This window comes from Bos javanicus, chromosome 19 (genome assembly GCF_032452875.1).
Source record: "Bos javanicus breed banteng chromosome 19, ARS-OSU_banteng_1.0, whole genome shotgun sequence".
Taxonomy (NCBI): domain Eukaryota; kingdom Metazoa; phylum Chordata; class Mammalia; order Artiodactyla; family Bovidae; genus Bos; species Bos javanicus.
In genome coordinates, this window is record NC_083886.1 from 11,524,439 (window position 1) to 11,549,479 (window position 25,041).

Sequence of the window (25,041 nt, forward strand, 5' to 3'; positions counted from 1 at the left end):
CTCCAGCACCACAGTTTGTAAGCATCATTTTTTCAGCACTCAGTCTTCTTTATGGTCCAGCTCTCACATCTGCACATGACTACCAGAGAAACCATAACTTTGACTATATAGAGCTTTGTCAACAAAGTGATTTCTCTGCTTTGCAATATGCTGTTTAGGTTTGTCATAGCTTTTCTTCCAAGAAGCGGGCGTCTTAATTTCCTGGCTGCAGTCACTGTCCTCAGTGATTTTGGAGCCCAAGAAAATAAAGTCTGTCACTGTTTGCATTTTTCCCCGCATCTATTTGCCATGAAGTGATGTGATCGGATGCCATGATTTTTGTTTTTGAATGTTCAGTTTTAAGCCAACTTCTTCACTGTCCTCTTGCACCTTCATCAAGAAGCTCTTTAGTTCCTTTTTGCTTTTTGTCATTAGGGTGGTGTCATCTGCCTCCCTGGGTTACTGATATTTCTCCCAGCAGTCTTGATTCCAGCTTTTGTGAGTCATCCAGCCTGGCATTTCACATGATACACTCTCAATATAAGTTAAATAAGCAGGGTGACAGTATACAGCCTTGACATACTCCTTTCCCAATTTTGAACCAGTCCGTTGTTCCATGTCCAGGTCTAACTGATGCTTCTTGACCTGAATACAGGCTTCAGGAGACAAGCAAGATGGTCTGAGATTCCCATCTCTTCAAGAATTTTCCACAATTTATCATGAACCACACAGTCAAAGGCTTTAACATAGTCATTGAAGCAGATGTTTTTCTGGAATTTCCTTGTTTTGTCTATGATCCCATGGATGTTGGAAATTTGATCTTTGGTTCCTCTGCCTTTTCTAAACCCAGCTTGTACGTCTGGAAGGTCTCGGTTCACATACTGCTGAAACCTAGCTTGAAGGATTTTGAGCATTAGCTTGCTAGCATGTGAAATGAGTGCAGCTGTGGTAGTCTGAACATTCTTTGGCATTGCCCTTCGTTGGGATTGGAATGAAAACTGACCTCTCCCAGTCCTGTAGTTATTGCTGAGTTTTCCAAATTTTCTGGCATATTGAGTGTAGCACTTTAAGAACATCATCTTTTAGCATTTGAAATAACCACTGATATAGCTTGTTAAATAAACTGTCCTAGGTACCTTGTATAAGAAGAATCAAAAAATATTTGTAGTTTTGCTTTTGTTCACCTAGCATAATGTCTGCAAGGATTGTCGATAATGTGGCATTTGTTTTTCTTTTCTTCTCTTAAGTCCTTCCCTCTTTTCTTTTTTATTAATAGCTGTTTGAATGGGAGTGAATAGGAAAAGGAGTACATCAAGGCTGTATATTGTCACCCTGCTTATTTAACTTATATGCAGAGTACATCATGAGAAACACTGGGCTGGAAGAACCACAAGCTGGAATCAAGATTGCCGGGAGAAATATCAATAACCTCAGATATGCAGATGACACCACCCTTATGGTAGAAAGTGAAGAAGAACTAAAGAGACTCTTGATGAAAGTAAAAAAGGAGAGTGAAAAAGTTGGCTTAAAGCTCAACATTCAGAAAATGAAGATCATGGCCTCTGGTCCCATCTCTTCATGGGAAATAGATGGGGAAACAGTGGAAACAGTGGCTGACTTTATTTTTTTGGGCTCCAAAATCACTGCAGATGGTGATTGCAGCCATGAAATTAAAAGACGCTTACTCCTTGGAAGGAAAGTTATGACCAATCTAGACAGCATATTAAAAAGCAGAGACATTATTTTGTCAACAAAGGTCCATCTAGTCAAGGCTATGATGTTTCCAGTGGTCATGTATGGATGTGAGAGTTGGACTATAAAGAAAGCTGAGCGCAGAAGAATTGATGCTTTTGAGCTGTGGTGTTGGAGAAGACTCTTGAGAATGCCTTGGACTGCAAGGAGATCCAACCAGTCCATCCTAAAGGAGATCAGTCCTGGGTGTTCGTTGGAGGGACTGATGTTGAAACTGAAACTCCAGTACCTTGGCCACCTGATGAGAAGAGATGACTCATTTGAAAAGACCCTGATGCTGGGAAAGATTGAGGGCAGGAGGAGAAGGGGACGACAGAGGATGAGATGGTTGGATGGCATCACGGACACAATGGACATAGGTTTGGATGGACTCCAGGAGTTGGTGACGGACAGGGAGGCCTGGCGTGCTGCGGTTCATGGGGTCGCAAAGAGTTGGACACAACTGAGTGACTGAACTGAACTGAATGGGAGTGAAGTATTTTGATTACATTTCTCTAATGATTAGTGATATTGAGCATCTTTTCATGTGCTTATTGACACATCTTCTTTGCAGAATGTCTACTCATTTTTTACTCTGATTGTTTTTCTTGTTGTTTCATTTTAGGAGTTTTGTGTGTATTGTAGATGTTAATTCTTTATCAGATAGATAGGTGATTTTCCCATTCTGTGAGTTGCCTTTTGATGTGAGTTGTCTAATTAATGTCCTTTGATGCACAAACTTTTAAAATTTTGAAGAAGCTCAATTTGTCTATTTTTAATTTTCTTGCCTGTGCTTTTGGTGTCATATCCAATAAGTCATTGCCAAGTCCAATTCAGTGAAGCTTTTCCTGTATGTTTTCTTCTGAGTTTTTTTTTTTTTTTTTCCACTTTAGGTCTTACAGTTAGATCTTTGATTCATTTTGAGTTTATTTTTGGATATGGTTTTAGGTAAGAATTCAAATTCATTCTTTCACATTTAAATATCCAGTTTTCTCAACACCATTTGTTGAAATGACTGCCCTTTCCCTATTGAATAGTCTTTGCATCCTTGTCAAAAATCATTTGGCCATATCTGCGAAGATCTCTAGACTCTGTCTTCTCTTGGTCTGTATGTTGTCTCTATGCCAGTACCACATTGTTTTGAAGCTTTGTAGTTAAGTTTGAAATTAGAAAGTTTGAGTCTTCCAGCTTTGCTCTTTTTCAAGATTGTTTTGGCTATTTGAGCTTCCTTGAGCTATGAATTTTAGGATGGATTTTCTATTTCTGCAAAAAAATCATTGAAATTTTGATAGGAGTTGCATTAAATCTGTAGATCAATATACTATTTGTATCTTAACAATATTAAGTGTTCCAGTCTATGAACATGGGGTGTCTGTGTGTTTATTTATATCTTCTTTAATTTCTTTCAACAGTGTTTTGTAGTATTCATTGTACAAGCTTTTCGCCTCTTTCAGCTCAGTTCAGTTCAGTCGCTCGGTCGTGTCCGACTCTTTGTGACCCCACAAATCGCAGCACACCAGGCTTCCCTGTCCATCACCAACTCCCGGAGTTCACTCAAACTCACGTCCATCGAGTCGGTGATGCCATCCAGCCATCTCATCCTCTGTCGTCCCCTTTTCCTCCTGCCCCCAATCCCTCCCAGCATCAGAGTCTTTTCCAATGAGTCAACTTTTCACATGAGGTGGCCAAAGTACTGAAGTTTCAGCTTTAGCATCATTCCTTCCAAAGAAATCCCAGGGCTGATCTCCTTTAGAATGGACTGGTTGGATCTCCTTGCAGTCCAAGGGACTCTCAAGAGTCTTCTCCAACACCACAGTTCAAAAGCATCAATTCTTCGGCCCTCAGCTTTCTTTATAGTCCAACTCTCACATCCATACATGACCACAGGAAAAACCATAGCCTTGACTAGACGGACCTTTGTTGGCAAAGTAATATCTCTGCTTTTGAATATGCTATCTAGGTTGGTCATAACTTCACCTCTTTAGTTAATTCCTAAATTTGTATTCTTTTTGATGCTGTTGTAAATGAAATTGTTTCACGATTTCTTTTTCAGATTTTCATTCTTAGTGTACAGAAATAAAAATGATTTTTGTGTTTTTGTTTTGTATTGAAATTTACTGGGTTTTTTTCGTTCTGACAGTAGTGTGTGGAACCTTTGTATCTACATATGAGACTTTGTCATCTGCAGATAGTGATAAATTTACTTCTTCTTTTCCAGTTTTGGTGCTTTTTTTTTTTCTTGCTTAATTTCCCCGATAAAGTTTCTGATCCTGTGCTGAATTCAAGTGGCTGAAGTGGGCATCCTTTTTTGTTCTTTAAGCTTTCATTTTATAGATGTGGAAATATAGGCCCAGAGAGGGGCATTTACTCACCCAAAGTTACACAGCAAGTTCATAGCGAAGTAGGAACTGGTACCCAAATCTCAACTTCTGGTCCACTGTCCTTTCCTTTATATTTGTGTTGTTGTTTAGTCACTAAGTCGTGTCCAACTTTTTTGAGACCCCGTGAACTATAGCTCACCAGGCTCCTCTGTCCATGGGATTTCCCAGTCAAAAATACTGGAGTGGGTTGCCATTTCCTTCTCCATGGAATCTTCCCAACCCAGGGATCAAACATCCATCTCCTGCATTGGCAGGCAGGTTCTTTACCACTGAGCCACCAGGGAAGCCTTTTCTTTATTTTGGGTTGCCAAAATTAGGGATTGCTTGTTATGGAAAGGAGGCAACATCAGTCTCTTATTTATTCTAAGTTCACTTAGAATATTTTCATATCAGTTATTCATAATAAATAATAGTCTTGAGAAATTTTAGTATTATGGGGTTTTCTGCTATTTTGATGTCACTCTGATCTTTTTCATCTAATGTTCGTAACTTAAATGTTTGCTTATGTTTCAGAATGTCATTATTTTTCTTTGTATTTCTTCAGCGCAGTTACAATTGGAACTGATATGTTGGAATTGGACTGCCATATCACAAAAGATGAGCAAGTTGTAGTGTCACATGATGAGAACCTAAAGAGATCAACAGGGATCAATGTAAACATCTCTGATCTCAAGTACTGTGTAAGTTAAATGCATGATAAACTAATAACTAATAGGTATTTTAATAAGATTTTTAAAAACACTAAGTGCCAGATAGCACTTCAGTAAATAAGAAAAAAAGTTAAAGATTAATGAATGTCAAAGGAAACTTAAAAAACTATTCTGACTTCCAGTGAGACTTTGTATTCATTACATACATTTGTGAAGACTTACTTTAATAAATATTTCAACGAAATTACCAAAGTCCTCAAATGTAAAGCTACTGAAGTTCAACTTGTTGCAAATATTCTACAATTTATTTGATTCAGATTATATATATGAACTAGTTTTAGTCTTCGGGAATAGGAAAAAACCCTTTAAAAATCTGATTTTAGTAGTTTATATGCTTATTATAGTAAACTGATAAATGGAAGAAAAACAAAGCTTAATTCTACCACCTGAAGAAAACTTCTGTCAACAGGAAGCTATCTTTGTATATACTCTGAATGTTTTTTACATGGTTGTGTTCTCATTGTATATTATTTATATTGTATTTTTAAACACTTTAACATTATGGCATGACGTACATTTTTTCCTTTTTTTTAATAGACTTTTATTCTTTAGAACAGTTACATCCGCACAAAACTAATCAGAATATGTAGAGATTTCCCAAATCCTTCCTGACCTAGCATAGGTACAGCCTCCCTCGACTATCAGCATCTTGCTCCATAGTGGCGCATTTGTTACACTGACACATCGTCACCACCCAGAGTTCATAGCTTGCATTAGGATTCACTCTCCATGTTGCATATTCTGCAGGCGTTGATATGACATACATGAAAATAACTTGTATCCACTAATATAATGTTATACAGCATAGTTTCCCTGTCCTAAAAATTCTCTGTACTCTAGCTATTCATCCTTCCTGCTCCCCAGCCCCTGACAATGACTGGTCTTTTTATTGTCTCCATAGTTTTGTTTTTTCCAAAGTATCATATAGTTGGAATCATACAGTATTTAGCCTTTTCAGATTCTATGCTTATTTTTCATAAACATTTCAAATGACTGAAGTTATTATACTGAGTGGATATATTGTTATTTTTAACCATTCCAATTTGTTGGGTATTTGAATTAGTTCTACTTTCACCAATAGGAATAACATTGCCCTGAACATCTGTTTATATGTATGTAAAGATAAAGTTTTGTAAAGATAAAATTTTCTGTATATTTAAAATTATTTCCTGGTATTTCGCTGGTGGTCCAGTGGTTAAGACTTCAGCTTCCAATGCAGAGAGTGTGGGTTCAATCCCTGATTGGAAAGCTGGCATCCTACATGCCTTGCAGCCAAAAAAACTAATATTGAACCGATATTGTAACAAATCAATAAAGACTTTAAAAATAGTCCACATTTAAAAAAAATTTTTTTAATAAAAAATTTATTTCACCAAATTAGTTCTCAGGCTTCCCTGGCAGCTCAGAGAGTAAAGAATCTCCTATAATGCAGGAGACCTGGGTTTGATCCCGGATTGGGAAGATCCCCTGGAGAAGGAAATGGCAACCCACTCTAGTATACTTGCCTGGAGAATTCCATGGACAGAGGAGCCTGACAGGCTATAGTACATGGGGTTGCAGAGAGTCAGACATGACTGGGCGACTAACGCACACACACAAATTAACTTTCAGCAGGGAAATTATTGGATAAAAAATTAGGAATATTGTAGTTATGGGTTTTTTTTGGCCATGTGACTTGTGAGATCCTAGTTCCCTGACCAGTGATTGAACCCAGGACCTCGAGGCAGAAACACAGAGTCCTAACCAGTGGGAGCACCAGGGAATCCCTGATAGTTTCTTAATATATATGGAAAGTTGCTGTTGCCAGCTTGGATTTTTAAAGTGTTTAAAAGACTTTTTCTATCTGATATTACAAGAATTTCCATTTTGCCACACCTTTACCATTTGGGGCACTATAATTAAACAAAGAATTTCCTGATTTGCTAGATTAAATTTTAATTAGCATTTCCTTATTAATGAGTTTGAAGATTTTTTCTTTATGATTTTTTTTCCCTTTGAATTGTCTGTTGCTGATATTTTTCTACTGAGATCTTTGTGTATTTATTATTGACAAATGGTTTGTATCAGTACAGATTTCCTGTAAGTCACGAAAGTCAGTAATTATACGGTCAATTTGCTGCCGGGGCTATTCTGCTAAAGAGTTTACTATATAAACATTTGTAGATTTCATTTTTGTCTTTTTCAAAGAAGCAAATCTTTATGTCTTAATGTAAGATGCTAAAATACGTTTTATTTTTTGAGAGTTAACTTTTTTCAATCATATCTTTTAAAGGAACTCCCACCTTACCTTGGCAAACTGGATGTCTCATTTCAAAAAGGTAATAATTTACATTTGCAGACAAAATGCTTACACTAGCATATTCATTTATGAATATACTAAGTGTATTCATTTATGCTGAGAATTAGAAATACATGTGTAATAATTTATGATAAGAAGTGTTAACTAAAAGTCTTCCCTCAAAGCTTGTTTGTACAGGCCTACAAATCTGAAATCTTGATGGATATCTAAACCTGAGATGATGATGCCCAAAGATTTATTAATGACTCGTTCTATCTAAATTTAGTTCATTTAAGTCTGAATATTAATTATGAGAAACTCATATATTATTAGGGATACTTTGCACTTCTAAAGCTTCAAATTCTAGAATATTACTATAACTTGTAGTAAATAATCCATCATAAATAAGAAGAATGAAAAGAAATTAAAGGGACCCCTTTCAGATCCTTGCCGATTCTGTAATTTTTTCATTCTATGTTATTTAGCTACTCCATATTTTAAATCAGTAAAAGAATTCCGTTAGTCGAATAAACCGTCCATTTCCTAGTCATCTTCATTTTCTAATCAGCAACATAGTTGTTGTTTTTTTTCTTTTGAGGGAACATTTCCCACAAAGAGACATGTCCCTTGGTCCGATGTGTTAGTTACATTAGGATGGAAAACACACCACCTCGAGTTACAGGTGCTGAGCGCCCTTCCCTTGACAATCCAACCTCATGTTTTGAGTTGACTCACATGTAACTCAGGAAAACTGCATGATGTTCTTGTCATGGTCCTTGGTAAAGCTTACATATAGTTGAAACCTTGGTTAAATGTCAAGGATCTTGTTGATACTAATTTTCAAGAAGACCTGTAACCACTCTGTGAGCTAAACTTAAAATTGGCCAGTATAATTTCTCCTTGATTGAGAAACCTTGTTGTTGCTGTTGTTCAGTCACTAAGTCATGTCCAACTCTTTGCGACCCCGTGAAGAAACCTTAGAGAGCCAAATAAAAATCAGAAACCTGTTTGCATGGGCTGTCTCTACAGGACGTTTCAATGTGATGTTTGTGGGGGGTTTTTTGACTTGGCCTTCCAAGTAAGTATCATTAAGCTTTTGCTGATTTGATGAAACACCTTTCATTCTTATAATTAGTAGGATTATAACTTGCAGAGCTGTTCAGTACTGGTGTCAGTTGTGGACTTGGAAAAGTTAAGAAAATTTCCGAAGTGAAGTTTTTCCCAAGTTTTCCTTTGTAGAGAGCAAAGCCAAAGCCTCACAAAGTTTATAAGATGCTTTAAGAAAAAAAAAAATTTGTTCCCCTGGTTTTATATATCCCAAATAAGTCATAAAACTTTTGAATGGGAAGAGACCTTTGAAATCATCTAACCCTGTCTCCTCTTGTTACAGAAAGTAAACTGAATCCTAAATGTGTAAATTTCCTTGATTAAGGTCATATAACAAGAAAATGACAGACCTGGGACTTGAAACTAGGTCTTCTCCTTACCAGGCCAGTGTTCAGCTATCTATACTGCCCCTGTAGCTACAGAGTCTCTTCAAATCGCATGTTAGTAGCAATGCCATGTACTCTCAGATTTAATGATTAACAATAATTATCCTTCATTCATATTGTATTCAAGTAATATCATAATTAGCTTAAAGGCTGTGCCTCACACGTGAGGTTTTTTGTATTTGAAACAGACATATATGGTAGTGTAAAAACTTGACTCAGATTAGGCAGAAAGTTGTTCAGTTTTTTTCCTCTTCTGTTCCCCTGCTGGAACTGTTGTTTTCTTCAAGTACTGGAGGAAGGGAGAGAAAGCAAAAGGGAGAGAGGGAATCAACTCTCAGAGGAATACAGATTTTAGGCCTCTTGCTTTCTTTGTGGTTCACAACTTAGGTGAGGAAGAATTGAGTGTTTTCTTTTTACAGGTGCTTTGATGTACCACAGGCTACATTAAAAAGTAAACTTAAAGAAGGAACATGAAAATGTGTTAACTAAAGGGTTTATTTTTATCTGTCATGCTTACTTGAAAATAACCTCTTTTCCATAAAAATTACGTAGTTTGGATCTAGATTTGACTGTAGTGATCTGTTTGAAAGTTCTAGTATGCTCCAGAGCCATTTCATGTGTTCCATCCACCAGCACGTCCTATGGCACACTCTGAATGTAGTGTTCATGTTTTCATGTTATTTTCCTCTTTCCCTTTTGGTAGTATTGCCCCGCTAGTTATTCTCTGCCTGAACAATATTGGGTACACACTTCTTCCTCCAACTCTTTATTCTGTGCTGACTGAGTCATCTAATTTAAATATCTTCATATCACGTTAGCACACATTCTCTTAGCACGTTTTCATTTCCTTGTTTCCCTCCCACTATTTGATTCAACATTATTCTTATTGTGTAATGTGTCATGTTGCTTTTCCAAAGTTAGTTTTGTCTGACCTTTTTCCAAGTTGAACCTTGAGTACATCTTACTTAGGTGTGAATAGCTATTGTCTATGGTAATTCTTTCGACTGCAAAATTAATTTTTCCACATTGAATAAGCTAACAAAAATTTAGCTAGAATGGCGTTGCCTAAATATAGCTTTCTATACTGATAGAAATGTCCTACATTTGTACTGTATGATACAATAGTCAATAGCCACATGTGACTGTTGAGTACTTGAAATGTGGTTAGTATACCCAAGTAACTGAATTTTAAATTTTATTTCATGTTATTTATTTATTTATTGCCACACCATGCAGCATGGGGGAATCTTAGTTCCCGAACCCACGCCACCTGTAATAAAACGGCAGAATTTTTAACCACTGGGCCACCAGGGAAGTTCCCTATTTCATCTTAATTTAAATAGCCCCATGTGGCCAGTGGCTGCCATATTGGACTGTACAAATAGTACATCACGTTCAGACTTTTTAAATTATAAGTAACAGAGACCAGTTTATAGGACCATATCCTAGAGAGGATCATAATTAAACATTATGGGATCCTTGGGCACATAAAAGGACTCTTTTGCTTTATTCCATTGTTCTGCTTCTCTTGGGTCTTCTTTTACTATAGATGGATTTGGGGCATGTGGCAGGAATGTGATCACTGACAACTATAAATTCACATCCTGCCTGTACTGTGACCCCTGCCTGTACTGTGACCTTACTTATGAAAGGTTCTAGAGAAAGGCACTGATTGGCTAGACTTGGATCATGTGTCCATCTTGAACTAGTCATGTGGATAAAGGGACAGGCTGTTATGATTGGACAGGCTGTTATGATTGGGCAGACCTAGGTCATTTGCCTACTTGTGAGAGTGAGTGGGGAGAAGGCCTGTTTTTGACAACCCAATCAGAACAATTTAGAATGCAGCAGATGCAATTTTCCTAGGGAAGGAAGGTGGCTGGTTAGATAAAAACTATAGCTAAATTTTTGTATATTAACATAATTAATTTTTATAGTTCAGTTCTGTAGTCTAAGTCCAAACTCTTTGAGTTATCAGTACTAGAAATCCATCTGAAAATAGTTTAAGAGAAGTTTACAAGAATAATTTATTGTTTTCTCATAACTAAAAAGTCTAGAGGTTATATGCCTTCAAACATAAATGATTCCAGTTGCTCAAGCAATAATTTGTCTGTGTCTTATTTCCATTTCTTTATTCCATTTTCATCATGTTAGCTTTGTTCTCAAGCACATCTTCTTCACATAAAAATGGACCTCTGATAAGTTCAAAAGTACAGGATCCGTTTTAGGCAACATCTCCTGTGGTCCATATTTTTATGCTTGAAAGGTTATGTGCTTTCTCTGTGTCTGGGAGACAAAGCCAAATGATTAACAGTCCCATCAGAATGAACCAGAGCCCCATCTGAATTATAAGGCATAGTAAAAAGGCAGTAAGAATAGAACACAGAATAGACAAATGATAACATATTTTTTCTTTTTTTTAATTTTCCCATTCCCATGCTGCTTTTCACACGAGCCTGTGTTTTAAAAAGTTTTAGAACTTAGACTCAAATTACTTTTTTTGATATGCTTGTTTGTTTTGGTTTGCTGTACAATAAGGATGAAATAAAGGATCTTTGACAATTTTGTTATTCATGCATTAGTGGAATTGAAGTTTCAGATGGAAGGGAAAATTTTATAATAGTTATATAGTATGTATAGTATATTATATAAGTAATTAGAGCAAATGGAACTAAGGAAAGAATAAAATAACCCTCAGAAAATAAAAAGAATGATTAAAAATCCTCTTCTAATTTTTTGTGACTCAGTTTTCTTTGAATAACTGCATTGATATAATTCTTCAACCCATTACTGAATTAGTATGCATTTCCCTTGCCTAACCATATTATTCACAGTCTGAAAAATTTACTGATGATATCATAGCAAAACTTTAGAAACAACCTCAGTTTCCAGTAGTAAGGTCTAGGGGAGGAAGAATTTTTTTCTTCTATTCTTTTAGTTTCTCATCTAGACTCTGTAACAAAAAAGATTAACATGAGAAAAACAGAAGTTTACTAATGTGTATGTGTCATGGAGGAAACTCAGGGATGAATACTCAAAGGTATGGCTAGAACTTGAGTTTATATAGCATCTTAAACAAGCAAACAAAATCCAGTAAATTTTCAGAGAAGTGACAAGACAAAGGAAAAAAGGACTTTGAATGTCTAGAGTGGCAAATGGTGGGAGGGTAAATATGGGGGGTTAATGGAAGATAAAGACTAATCAGTAGTTTGTTATATCGAGTCCTTTGGTGCTGATAAGGGTCGAGGGTTGTTGCTTATTTTTTGCACAATTTAGTCTTGTTTTTAGGCAGATGGAGGATGGGCATAGAGAACTTTTCTTGTATCTGCTTCTTCTCAATTGCCTCTGCTTCAGAAGATTCCTTATGCCAAAATGGCATATTTTGGAGTGACAGATTATGTTATCCTTCAAGGAGACTGGTTAAATTTTAAACCCTTAAATTTATTTAAAATAATAACTGCAGGATAGGATCCGTGGATTCTATCAATGTAAATATCATGGTTATGGTATCATACTACAGTTTTGCTAAAGGTTACCATTGGGAAATCTGGGTAAACCCTGCATAAATCTCTATATTGTTTCTTAAAACTACATGTGAATCTACAGTTATCTCAAAAAGTATAATGGAAAACTTTTCATCGTAATCATAAATACAGTATACTAGCATTTATTTTTACTTATGTGAAAAGATCAAGTTAAAACCTGAAGGGACACTATATTATAACATCATTAGATTATGCATAGGGAAAAAAGAGGAGAGAAAGTACACCAAATGGTCTCAGTGGTTGTATCTAACTTGTTGGATTTCTAGATGATTTTTCTTTTCTTCTTTATACTTTGCATCATTTTGTAAATGTCCTGTTATGACTGCATACTCTTAACTTTCTAATCATCAAAAAAGTGATCTTTTAAAAATACATTTAAAAATCTTGCTTTCTCAGCATGCCAATGTGAAGGAAAAGATAACCGAATTCCATTACTGAAGGAAGTTTTTGAGGCCTTTCCTAACACTCCCATTAACATCGATATCAAAGTCAACAACAATTTGCTGATTAAGAAGGTACTTAAGGCATTGCCTCCTCTGAGCGTGTTGCAATCCGATTTCACGAACTAAATACGGCTAGTGCAGGTGCCTGCATAGATTGATAATGTTCAAGGAAATGTGATACTCTAGGGACCAGCATTGTTTTAAATACTACCCTGGTAGAAGAGATCACTCTACTGTAGGAAAGCCTGTTTTCAGAGTGACTTGTCATGTCTCAGTCACTGAGATAAGCGTGAGCTCCTGTGAACCCCCATGGCTGTGGCATTTATGTAATTAACTTCTTCCAGTTTCACTTGTTTCATTTGTACTTAGTTTATGTCCAGTTACTAAACAGTTGTATTCTATTAGATAAATCATATAGTGGTAGATGTAATTTCTTGTACTTTATGAAATAATCTGAATTTAATGATCAGTTCTTTCAAAATTTTATACTATGCACCAGCAGATAGTTGTAATCCATTTTATAAGTAAAATCACGTAAGTGGATTTACAAAGAGTCACATGAATAAAATTTTGAATTTTCACATGTAGGTTTCGGAATTGGTGAAGCAGTACAGACGAGAACACATAACAGTGTGGGGTAACGCCAGCTATGAAATTGTAGAAAAGTGCTACAAAGAGGTAAGCTTCAAAAACAATACAGAATGAAAAAAAAAAGATACAGAATGATCTGTCTTTGTTGTTGTTATATGTCTATAAAAGTTAAGTAATTATAGCCATAATTTTTTTAAAATATCTTATTTCATATAGCCTTGTTACAAAGACAGTATTGGATGGAAGCAGCTAACCAGAAGTTTACTAGTAGACATAATGAATTTATAGATAGAAGGTTTAGTAGATAATGGACCTTGCAATTAAGTTCACTATGATTGGACTGGCTCACAGAATTATTATTTTCACATGATAATATTAGTTGTTTGCCAACATGTTATTCATTTTATTATGTATATATGTGTGTCTTTTAGTGTCCGGTTTTTGTTAGGTAAGCAAAATTTTTTTGCATAATTTTGAATGAAGGAAAGTATTTAGTCCTTCAACTTTACAACTCAAGCTTTTCTTTACATTACTTCCCAAATAGAGTTAAATCATGGTTATCAGGTTCAATCCAGTTCAGTTCAGTCGCTCAGTCGTGTCTGACTCTTTGCAACCCCGTGGACTACAGCACACCAGGCCTCCCTGTCCACCACCAACTCCCAGAGTTTACTCAAACTCATGTCCATTGAGTCGGTGATGCCATCCAACCATCTCATCCTCTGTCGTCCCCTTCTCCTTCAATCTTTCGCAGCATCAGGATCTTTTCAAATGAGTCAGCTCTTCTCATCAGGTGGCCAAAGTATTGGAATTTCAGCTTCAACATCAGTCCTTCCAATGAATATTCAGGACTGATTTCCTTTAGGATGGACAGTATGAAAAGATTATCAGGTAGTATTTTGAATTACAGCCATCCACCAATTGAAATGCTTCTGTTTGAAGAAAATATATCTATAAAAATTGGATGTATTTTGAAATGGTATACTAAGCCTCTACAAGAAAATTTAGCTCATAGTCAGCTAAGAGGATTTGAAATACAAACAGTTAAAAAATCTTAAGCATTGAAGATTCTCTTTCAGAATACAAGTGATGATGCAGTAGGAATATCATAACACAAGGTACAGTTCTGAAATACAAAAAATTCTTTTGAAAAGGCCTTCCTTCCTGGCAAAGAAGGAAAGCATAGATCCAAAATCAGCACCATTATAATTAAAAGTACAATCAAAAGTAATGAGGTTCTCATTAAGGCAAGTAATAAGTTTTATTTATCTGTGTACAAAAGGACAGAACAGAATAATCAATGGGCTGAGTGACTTCAGATCCCCAAGAATATAGAACTGAGACAAAAGCAAGATAATATACTGGAGACTTCATGACCTGCTGATCTTTGTGTGTGTGTGTTAGTTGCTCAGTCGTATCTGACTCTGCGACCCTATGGACTGTAACTGGCCAGGCTCCTCTGTCCATGGGATTCTCAAGGCAAAAATACTGGAGTGGTTGCTGTTGCCTTCTCCAGGGGATCCTCCCAACCCAGGGATTGAACCTGCGTCTCCTGTATGGCAGACAGATTCCTCTCCATCTGAGCCACCAAAGAAGCCCCTTTTTACATCATTTTTTTCAATTTTTTTTTTTCAAATTAAAAACAGTGATAATAGCAAATGCTGGAGAAGATGAGGAGAAACTGCATCTCACATGCATTGCTAGTGGGAATGTAAAATAAAATAGCCACTCTTAATTAAATTTTCTTAGAAAACCAAACATACATTTAGCATATAATCATCAATCTTACTCTTGGGCATTTATCTCAGTAAAGTGAAAATGGTGCACATGAAATTTTTTAATTAAGGAGGTAGCAGGAGGGAATTCTCTGTTGTGATGGAGCAGTTCTGTGTCTTGACTGGTGGTGATTACACATATCTATACATGGATTACAGCTGCATCTGACTATACACATGCACAAATGAACACAAGTTTTAAAAACGCTGAAAAGTGAGTAAGGTGGACAGTCTAACAGTAATATATCACTGTCAATTCCTGGTTTTGGTACATCTGGTTACAGATGGGGCAGCTGAGTTAAGAATAAATGGGACTCTAGTATAATCTTACAACTTCCTGTGAGTTTATAATTATTTCAAAATAACATGTTCACTTTTGGCCCAGAATCACAGAACATTCCCCTTGATTCACGTATTTTTCTAGACATCTCTGGGCTTCTGTCATTTTAGAATTTAAAAACTCCCAAGATTTCAGCAGTAATTTTCAAACACCTAAGGAAGAATGTCTCAACAATAATTGTCATTTGTACTATGAACATGCTTATGTAATTCATGCATCTTTTATAATTCTTAAATTACGATGTATAAGAATTTCATATTAGCTCTTTAATTCCCAGATGCTAGAAGCTAAAAATATAAAAGAAGGGGAGGATGGTGGAATGAATTGGGAGACTGGGACTGACATATATTTGCTACTATGTATAAGATAGGTAACTAAGAAGAACCTACTGTATAGCACAGGGAACTCTACTCAGTGCTCTGTGATGACCTAAATGGGAAAGAAATCTAAAAAAGAGTGGATGGAGACTTCCCTGGTGGTAGTCCAGTGGCTAAGACGCCATACTCCCACTGCAGGGGTCTGGGTTTAGTCTCTGGTCAGAGAACTGGATCCCGCATGCCACAAAAAACATCCCCTGTATCACAGCTAAGTAGCTGATAAATATATATTTTTAAGTGACTGAATATTAAATAAAATATGTTTTTGCATGATTTTTTTCAATATATTTTATACAGAAACATTCAAATGTATTAAAATTTTTATTTGTTTTAAAGATAGACATGGGGGATCTGGGGGAGGGGAATATGGGGATTTGTTTAATATTAGTATGGAGTTTCAGTTTTGCAAGATGAAAACGTGAATATTTGTAACACTATTAACATATATCTGTATCATATCCTATTTTAAAAATACGTATAGTTATTGAGTATGTAGAAGGTTACTGAATATTTCATATCATTATTTCTTTATCTCGTTCCATTAAATCTGATATGTTTAATCTCTGGTGATAAAGACTAGCACCAACAGACAGGACTGGTGCTGCAGAAGCGGAGAGTGGAGAATGGAGAAACTTGAGTATCGGTTTATACTGTAGGACTCCAGCATAGATCCTGACCCGTTTGTCGAGGACCAGTCATTTCTAAGTGTGGTGTATTTGGAAGTGGATGTTGATGATTTAGGGAATACTTTAAACAGATGTCAAGATACAGTCTTGGGAAACTTTGAAGGTTGTGCAATAATCCTCTGATATTGTTTGTGTCTTTTAGAATTCGGAAATTCCTATACTCTTCAGTTTACAACGTGTGCTGCTCGTTCTTGGCCTGTTCTTCACTGGCCTCTTGCCCTTTGTGCCCATTCGAGAACAGTTTTTTGAAATCCCAATGCCTTCTATCATATTGAAGTAAGTGATTACCCTGTTTTCATCAGTTAGCAATTACTGGAAAACTAAGACAAAGACTTAGAAAGATTGAAGATGGGAGGAGAAGGGGACGACAGAGGGATGAGGTGTTTGGATGGCATCACCGACTCAGTGTCCATCACCAACTCCCAGAGCTTGCGCAAACTCATGTCGATCGAGTTGGTATGCCATCCAACCATCTCATCCTCTGTTGTCCCCTTTTCCTCCCGCCTTCAACCTTTCCCAGCATCTGGGTCTTTTCCAGTGAGTCAGTTCGTCCCATCAGGTGACCAAAGGATTGAAGCTTCAGCTTCAGCATCAGTCCTTCCAAAGAATATTCAGGACTGATTTCCTTAAGATTGACTGGTTTGATCTCCTTGTAGTCCAAGGGATTCTCGGATACTTCATAATTGTGTAACTTCTCTACTGGGTATAAAGCCTTGCTTTTTACACACTAATTTACTGTTAATACGAAGGTAAAAATGTATAAAACACTTAGAGCATTGCCTGGCAAAAAATAAGCCCTCAATAAATGATAGCTTTTATCGTTAAATTATCTTTATCATTTTTATTTAACAAAGATCTTCATCTCACATGCTTAGAATGTCATTCCTAGTTGTAAATTTCTCTGGAGCTTCTGGGGAGATCATTTAAATGTGGTTTCACCTGCATGAGAACTTTTTTCATCCCCACAGAACTATAAAAAATCAAGCTGAACATACAGCAATCATTAGAAAATATCAGTAAGAAAAAGAAGTTGGTCAGCACTCTTGTACTCAGCATCTGTGTTTCATGCTTGTTTTCCAGTTTGAGTTTGTTAGTTATGTGTATGCTTATTTTATCTATTCCTGATTACAATAGTATTTATTAGCAATTTCTGTAGCTGTTTCTTAGATGAAACAACAGAAATTGCTTCTTGTCTACAAATAAACTATTTTCATTTGCTAAATTAAAACAGTTCCTAGCCATTTATCCCTAAACTACTTCGCTTTCCTCTGGTCTAGAATGGCCTGTTGTGCTCTCGAGATCATCTGCAGGTGTTCCTTTTAGAAGGAAATGTTATTAAATTACAGATGTGAACAGATTTCATAGGATTAATTTTTTTCTTTAAAAAGTGATTATGGATTAAGACAGTGGTAGAATATTGTTTGTATATTTTTTTAATGAAAGACAGTGAATACTTCCTAAGGCAACGTAATAGTTTGTGTTTAATGAGGTAATTAATATTTCAAGTTTTTTAATTCTTGGGATTCCTGAAATTGTGATTAGAACTTTTTACCTCAGGTAGAGTTAGGAGAATAGAAGGAGTTTATTTAGAAAGTTTCAAATAAAAACTGAAAAGAGAAAAAATTAATTTAAGGACTCCATTGGTGGTCCAGTGGTTAAGAACCCGTCTGCCAAGGCAGGGGACATGGATTTGATCCTGGGTGGGGAAGATTCCAACATTCCAAGGAGTAGCTAAGCCCATGAACCACGACTACTGGGCCCACGTGTCATAACTGCTGAAGCCCGCATGCCTAGAGCCCTGTGCTCTGCAACAAGAGGAGCCACCGCAACGAGAAGCCTGCATACCTAGAGCCCTGTGCTCTGCAACAAGAGGAGCCACTGCAACGAGAAGGCCGCATGCCTAGAGCCCTGTGCTCTGCAACAAGAGGAGCCACTGCAACAAGAGGCCCGCATAGCTAGAGCCCTGTGCTCTGCAACAAGAGGAGCCACTGCAACGAGAAGCCCGCATGCCTAGAGCCCTGCGCTCTGCAACAAGAGGAGCCACTGCAACGAGAAGCCCGCATGCCTAGAGCCCTGTGCTCTGCAACAAGAGGAGCCACTGCAACAAGAGGCCCGCATAGCTAGAGCCCTGTGCTCTGCAACAAGAGGAGCCACTGCAACGAGAAGCCCGCATAGCTAGAGCCCTGTGCTCTGCAACAAGAGGAGCCACTGCAACGAGAAGCCTGCATACCTAGAGCCCTGTGCTCTGCAACAAGAGGAGCCACTGCAATGAGAAGCCCGCATGCCTAGAGCCCTGTGCTCTGCAACAAGAGGAGCCACTGCAACGAGAAGCCCGCATACTACAAAGAGAAGCCCGCATACCTAGAGCCCTGTGCTCTGCAACAAGAGGAGCCACTGCATTGAGAAGCCTGCATACCTAGAGCCCTGTGCTCTGCAACAAGAGGAGCCACTGCAACGAGAAGGCCGCGTGCCACAACTAGAGAGTAGTCCCTGCTTGCAGCAACTGGAGAAAGCCTGTGCACAGCGATGAAGACCCAGCACAGCCAAAAATTTAAAGATAAATTTTAAAATAAATAATAAATTTAAAAAAAAAGAATTTAAGTTGGGAGACTCAGAATAATCCTAAGAGTGTAGATAAAAGGAGTTAGAAAGGAAACAAGAATCAAGATCTGGGGAGAATGAAAATCACTGTGCACTATAACTCCAAAAGAGGCTGAACGGTCTTCACAGTAGAAAGACTTAACTAGTCAGAGAAGCCTCTGGGCACAGCCCAAAGTTAATGACACAGCTGATGCTCTCAGCATCAGAGAGGCTGAAGGAACTCATTGTAGGTCTGAAAGTCAAGTGTACTCTTTCAGTAGGAAACATGTCTTAAAAGGATGCACCTAGGTCTTCAAACATTGAAAGTGAAAGGAAAAAAGTGTTTTTAGGGTTGTTTTTTTTTAATCTCATTTTTAACCCCAAATATCTTTTAGTACATAGTGAAGTTTGGCTATGTGTTTACATCTACTGCATACAGAATTACAGCAAAGGCAAGAGAAAGAGGCCTCACCAAAAAAGGAAGAAACATGGGTTCTGGGTACCCGGGATCTCCAGAAAGATAACTTTTAAATTTTAAACTTTGAAGAGTGTAGCAAAAAGTTAGCCTGAAATCATGAAAATAGAGAATCCAAATGGGCTTTGTTCTAATTTAATTTTGTCCTTTCCCAGATTTTAAGATAGGACACTGAAAGATGAACTCCCCAGGTCGGTAGGTGCCCAATATGCTACTGGAGATCAGTGGAGAAATAACTCCAGGAAGAATGAAGAGACGGAGCCAAAGCAAAAACAACACCCAGTTGTGGATGTGACTGGTGATGAAAGCAAGGTCCGATGCTGTAAAGAGCAATGTTGCATAGGAACATGGAATGTTAGGTCCATGAATCAAGAAAAATTGGAAGTGGTCAAATAGGAGATGGCCAGAGTGAACATCAACATTTTAGGACTCAGTGAACTAAAATGGACTGGAATGGGTGACTAACTCAGATACAGCCATGAAATTAAAAGACGCTTGCTCCTTAGAAGAGAAGTTATGACCAACCTAGACAGTATATTAAAAAGCAGAGACATTGCTTTGCCAACAAAGGTCTGTCTAGTCAAAGCTATGGTTTTTCCAGTAGTCATGTATGGATGTGAGTTGGACTATAAAGAAAGCTGATGCCAAAGAATTGATCCGTTTGAGCTGTGGTGTTGGAGAAGACTCTTGAGAGTCTCTTGCACTGTAAGGAGATCCAACCAGTCCATCCTAAAGGAAATCAGTCCTGAATATTCATTGGAAGGACTGATGCTGAAGCTGAAACTCCAGTCCTTTGGCCATCTGATGCGAAGAGCTGACTCATTGGAAAAGACCCTGATGCTGGGAAGGATGGATGGCGGGAGAAAGGGACGACAGAGGATGAGATGGTTGGATGGCATTACCAACTCGATGGATGTGAGTTTGAGTAAACTCCATGAGTTGGTGGTGGACAGGGAAGGCTGGAGTGCTGCAGTCCATGGGGTCGCAGAGTCAGACACGACTGAGCCACTGCACTGAACTGAAGCATATACCAAGTACAATCAAGGCACTGATTTTTGTTCTTGAACTTGTTTTATCACACTGATATATTCCTGTGTTTCTAATTTAAATTTTATTTTCCCTCAGGCTGAAAGAACCACACACCATGTCCAGAAGTCAGAAGTTTCTCATCTGGCTTTCTGATATGTAAGAATTTTAGTTTCTTGATATACATATTATTGTTTTAACTCTTAAATATGATGCTTATAATCTAGAGCAGACTCTCTATGTGTAATTTGTAACCAGGATGAGTTGAACATTGTACAAATGGATGTGTATAAATCATTTAGAACTAGCTTAATTACTAGTCATGAAACCTTAGGAGGAATTGGGAGATAATCTCATCAAACTCAGGAGAAAACTGAGCACCTGGCTACCCAAAGTTAAATGATATACGTGGCGTGTCAGTAGCAGACCTGGGATGTATACCCGTCCCCTGCTACTTACTCACTGTTTCCACTAGCCTGCACTCAACAACATGGTGAAAAGAAGCGTGTACAGCAACACAACACATGTGAGAGTGTAGATTGACTAATGGCGCATTTCTAAGGAAGAGCTACACTGAGACTTAACAGCAGGATGGAAGCCCCACCTGTACAGTGGGCATCTACTTTAGAGAAAATGCCTTAAAGTCTAAGACATGTTGAGTGTAATTTTAGGTAAAACCTACCTCCATATTGCTTTAAAATGGAACCTTGAAAACAAATAAAATACACTGGAACCTTGGTCCAGCGGCTAAGACTCCATGCTCCTTTGCAGCACAGAGGGACTGGGCTCATGCCTGGTCAGGGCACCAGATCCCACAAGCCGCAACTAAGGGGTCACAACTAAAAACCCTACAGGCCACAGCTAAGACCCAACACGGCCAAAGGAAAAAGAAAGTGGAACCTTGAATGCCTTGAATGCTTAAATAATAGTCGTAAATCACAACCATTTTTTTTCCTTAGCTCCTCTTTCAGAGTTTGAAAACTAGTTTTATCTTTTCTCTGTGCCACAGGGTTTATTCTTTTTTGCTTTATTCCTGATGTCATTTGTAGTTTTTAAAGATGCTGTTTTGTTTTGTTTTGTTTTTTGGCCCTGCCACATGGCATGCAGGATCTTAGTTCCCCAACCAGGGATTGAACCTATGCCCCCTAACCACTGGACCACCAGGAAATTCCCAAGGATGCATTTTAGCTGGTGTTAAATGCATATGGTTTTTCATTTCTGCTACTTAATCATTCTAATAGACTAAACAGAATAGAAATAATATGTATAACTTTTCAGTACAAAAAGCTTTCATCTTGCTCAAGTGACTTGTATTCTAAAAGTTCACTTTTTAAGTTATTTGGAGCTGAAAAAAAAAACGTTTTTTTCTTTATAAAGGATAGCGTAATTAATGAACATTACGTTTCTAAGATAACTCACAAAAGACTAATTCACTTTGTAAATGGACTGTGACTGTATAGAATTTGACCCACGTTCACTGCCTTATTTTGATTTGGGAAGTTAGGAACACAGACTCCCTAGTTCTTTCTCACTCAGTACGGCGCCAGCAGGAGAAGTGAGGAAGCCTGGTCTCCATTGAGCTGCTTCAGGAAGAGTGGCAGCAAAGAGCAGAAAGGAGATCCAGCAGTTAAGATATAAACCCATCCACAACAGCTATTACTGCTTGAGGCCGTCCCTTGCTTCTAGCGCTGAAACATCAGGATTAAATCCAAGTAGGGATTAGAAACTCTAAACTGACTGAATTAGAACTGAGGACTAATGGTAGTCCTTCCTTAGGACTGAGTACCTAAATCTTTTATGCTTTTCTTTTCTAGTTTACTAATGAGAAAAGCTCTGTTTGACCACCTCACTGCCCGAGGCATTCAGGTAAGTTTTTGTAATGATGCATTCTAGAAAGAGCATAGTTTACCAGTTCAACACAAGTTTAGAGGGCAGTAACTTCTGACTAACTTGATTTGGTCCTAACTCTGCTGCTTTTACTGGTTCTCATATGAAGACCTTAAGCTCTGCCTTATAGTTAACAAGATAGTATTGGTGTTTCAGTAGCTAGAGTTCACCTATAGGTAGGTGAGAACTGAAGCCAGAGGGTGGGATAGTCATATTTAGTGAGCAAAGTGGGATTTGTTTAAAGGGCTCAATGATTTCTTAAAATTGCAGAGTTTTTTGTTTTTGGCTTTTATTTGCTGCTGCTGCTGCTTTCTTTCTTTCTTTCTTTCTTTTGCAGCATTTATTCCGAGGCCATAAGTTATTTATTTCTTCAGTTTTTCCCTGGGTATCTTTTTCTTCTGTACAGCTCCTCTTCTGGGTTAGGAACAATCACCTGTTCTTTTTCAGTAAGGGTCATCTCAGTGGGGCAGGGAGAGCTCATGTCTGGGCTGATCTGACCATGAGCTCTGTAAGTCCTACCCACGCCTTGGGAGATTTGCTCACCAGAATTGCTCAGTGACCAGAGAATCCATCTACATCCAGAGTCCACATCTAAGCCTTTAAGTTCAGCGTGACTCTCTGCAGTAAAAATGCAGCAGTCTTTCTGGGCCCCTGACCCAGTGTCCAGCCCCGCTGTTTGGCCTGCGCATACCCAGCACCTCCACCATTGTAATGATGGAATGGCACGCATGTTGCTTCTGTAAAGTGACATCCTTCAAATACTTGGTGGTTTTCCAGATATGCATACCCTTAATGGGCTGGGCAGTTTCACAAGTGTTCTTAAAGGGAGCGTGAAGATTTGAACCTCTTGATTTACATGATTTTGTGGAGTTTTCTGGGTTAAGTGATTGTCGGACCATTTTTAGAGGTCACCTCAGACCACTTATCAGAAAAACTTTAAATTGCACGTTATTAAAAGGTTGTTTCTAAGTGTACTGAGATTGTAGTGGATGCATGCTAACATAAAGATAATTTGCTGTTTTAACATTTCTTCTTATACTTCTCATTTTTCTAATTTTCAGGTGTACATTTGGGTATTAAATGAAGAGCAGGAATACAAAAGAGCCTTTGATTTGGGAGCAACTGGGGTGATGACAGACTATCCAACAAAGCTTAAGGATTTTTTACATAATTTTTCAGACTAGAAAAGGATGTACTCAGAAGCATTCGAAGAAAACATGAAAAGACCTAAGAAAAAATGTTTTCATTATTTCCCTAAGCCATTTCCAGAATGGTAAAAGGTTTAATCAGTTAAGTGTTTATTACCTCATTTTTAAGCCTGTCTGAGAATGTAGAAACTATATATTGTATATTTATTTTAAACAATATTGCATATTTTACATTTGTAAATTGTTTAGAAAGATAATTGTTTATGAGATGTAAGTAGAAGATTATTGATCAAGATTTCTGTATTTGATGCAGTATTCTACTATCATAAGTAATTCTGAAATCAAAGGCTGTTGGATAAATTTGAAATTAGCCTTCACTGGAATAAGATCAACTAATTAGTAAGACAGAATTATTGAAAGTCATTACAGCTATTCAGGTTGTCTCATTATTTCTAGGTACACCTTAGTTAAAGGGGAAAAATGTGGAAAGAGAGCTTGGAAATCAGTGATGTAATTATCTGACAAGTTGTACATTGTTAACAGAGGCAGACTCAAAGAAATAACTGAAAGTTTGTTAAATGATCAGAAATAAAATCTGTAGACTGAATTCGAATTTCTTGATTGTTGTTGTCAATAGGGACATTCTATTTGGAATCTTTTTCAGGTGTGTAACAATTGCTGCTGTATTTCTTTTTTTTGGTAAAAATTAAAATTGGACTTAATAATTGTAAATTAAGATGCTAATAGTCAGATTTTTGTTTTCTCTAACGAAATGTACATTTTCCATTGTTAGCAATGACCAACTGTCTGGGCCTACATCTAGATTTTAAATAACATCTTGAGTCCTAATAATCAGAACAAACTGATGAAAGTGCATATCATTGTGTCTAATACTTATAGGATAAACCACCTGCTCCTGATCTTTAAGAATTTATTCTTCTGAGTATTAAGTGGGAATAGAATTTCCCAAAGCATTAGACATCACTTTCTCAGATTTTCTAGTGTGACTTCATGTAAATCTGTTTATCATCTTTTTGACTTATTTTCATTGTCTCTTTGGAAGGTAAATATAACCTGGAACAATAAGCATCTTAGACCTAGATTCCACCTCTCATTTGGACTTTGCCAGCTAACAGTTATGAAGGATAATCATACTGTCCCACCTGTCCCTGGATGACATAAGTAACATTTCTTTTTTGTTTAAACTGAAATAAAAATTTCAAGAACAAAAGAATTTATTGGTGTTTTCTTTTTTGCCGTTATAATTCCAAATATGCTTTATAATTTTTTTCCAGAATTTAATGAGGTGGTAAATTGATAATATAAGTAAACACACTGAGACTTCTCGCTCATATAAGGAAAATAAAATATGGAAACACTTTTATGGTAAATTGCCTCTTGGCATTTGAATAAATAACTTGGGCAGATAATCCATTAAATCTGTCATTTTCACTTTCACTTATATAATGTATGATTATAGTTGCTAGAGATGCTTTTGATCATCATTGATATAATTCTTTTTTACAGTTTCCCTGTTCCAAATTTGCTTTGTTGTGATTCAGTTATGATGCAGTTCATATTATAGGACCAGCATATATT

At 37.2% G+C, this 25,041-nt stretch overlaps 1 protein-coding gene across 2 annotated transcripts in view; it reads left to right on the forward strand.

Moving 5' to 3' along the window:
• The window catches only part of GDPD1 (glycerophosphodiester phosphodiesterase domain containing 1), a 51,133-nt gene extending 26,457 nt beyond the window's left edge, over positions 1–24,676 (forward strand). The window contains exons 3-11 of one of the 2 annotated variants that reach the window (XR_009731204.1): positions 4,636–4,771; positions 7,074–7,119; positions 12,514–12,632; positions 13,149–13,238; positions 16,469–16,602; positions 20,507–20,566; positions 22,222–22,273; positions 23,356–23,583; positions 24,506–24,676. Coding sequence is in view for 1 of the 2 variants with exons in the window: in XM_061390177.1 (XP_061246161.1) it covers positions 4,636–4,771; positions 7,074–7,119; positions 12,514–12,632; positions 13,149–13,238; positions 16,469–16,602; positions 20,507–20,566; positions 22,222–22,273; positions 23,356–23,478 (760 nt within the window). In the remaining variant the exon portion in view is untranslated. Of the gene's footprint in view, positions 1–4,635; positions 4,772–7,073; positions 7,120–12,513; positions 12,633–13,148; positions 13,239–16,468; positions 16,603–20,506; positions 20,567–22,221; positions 22,274–23,355 lie in introns of both variants that reach the window. The other variant, XM_061390177.1, reaches the window with a different exon arrangement.
• Positions 24,677–25,041: the final 365 nt, after the last annotated feature.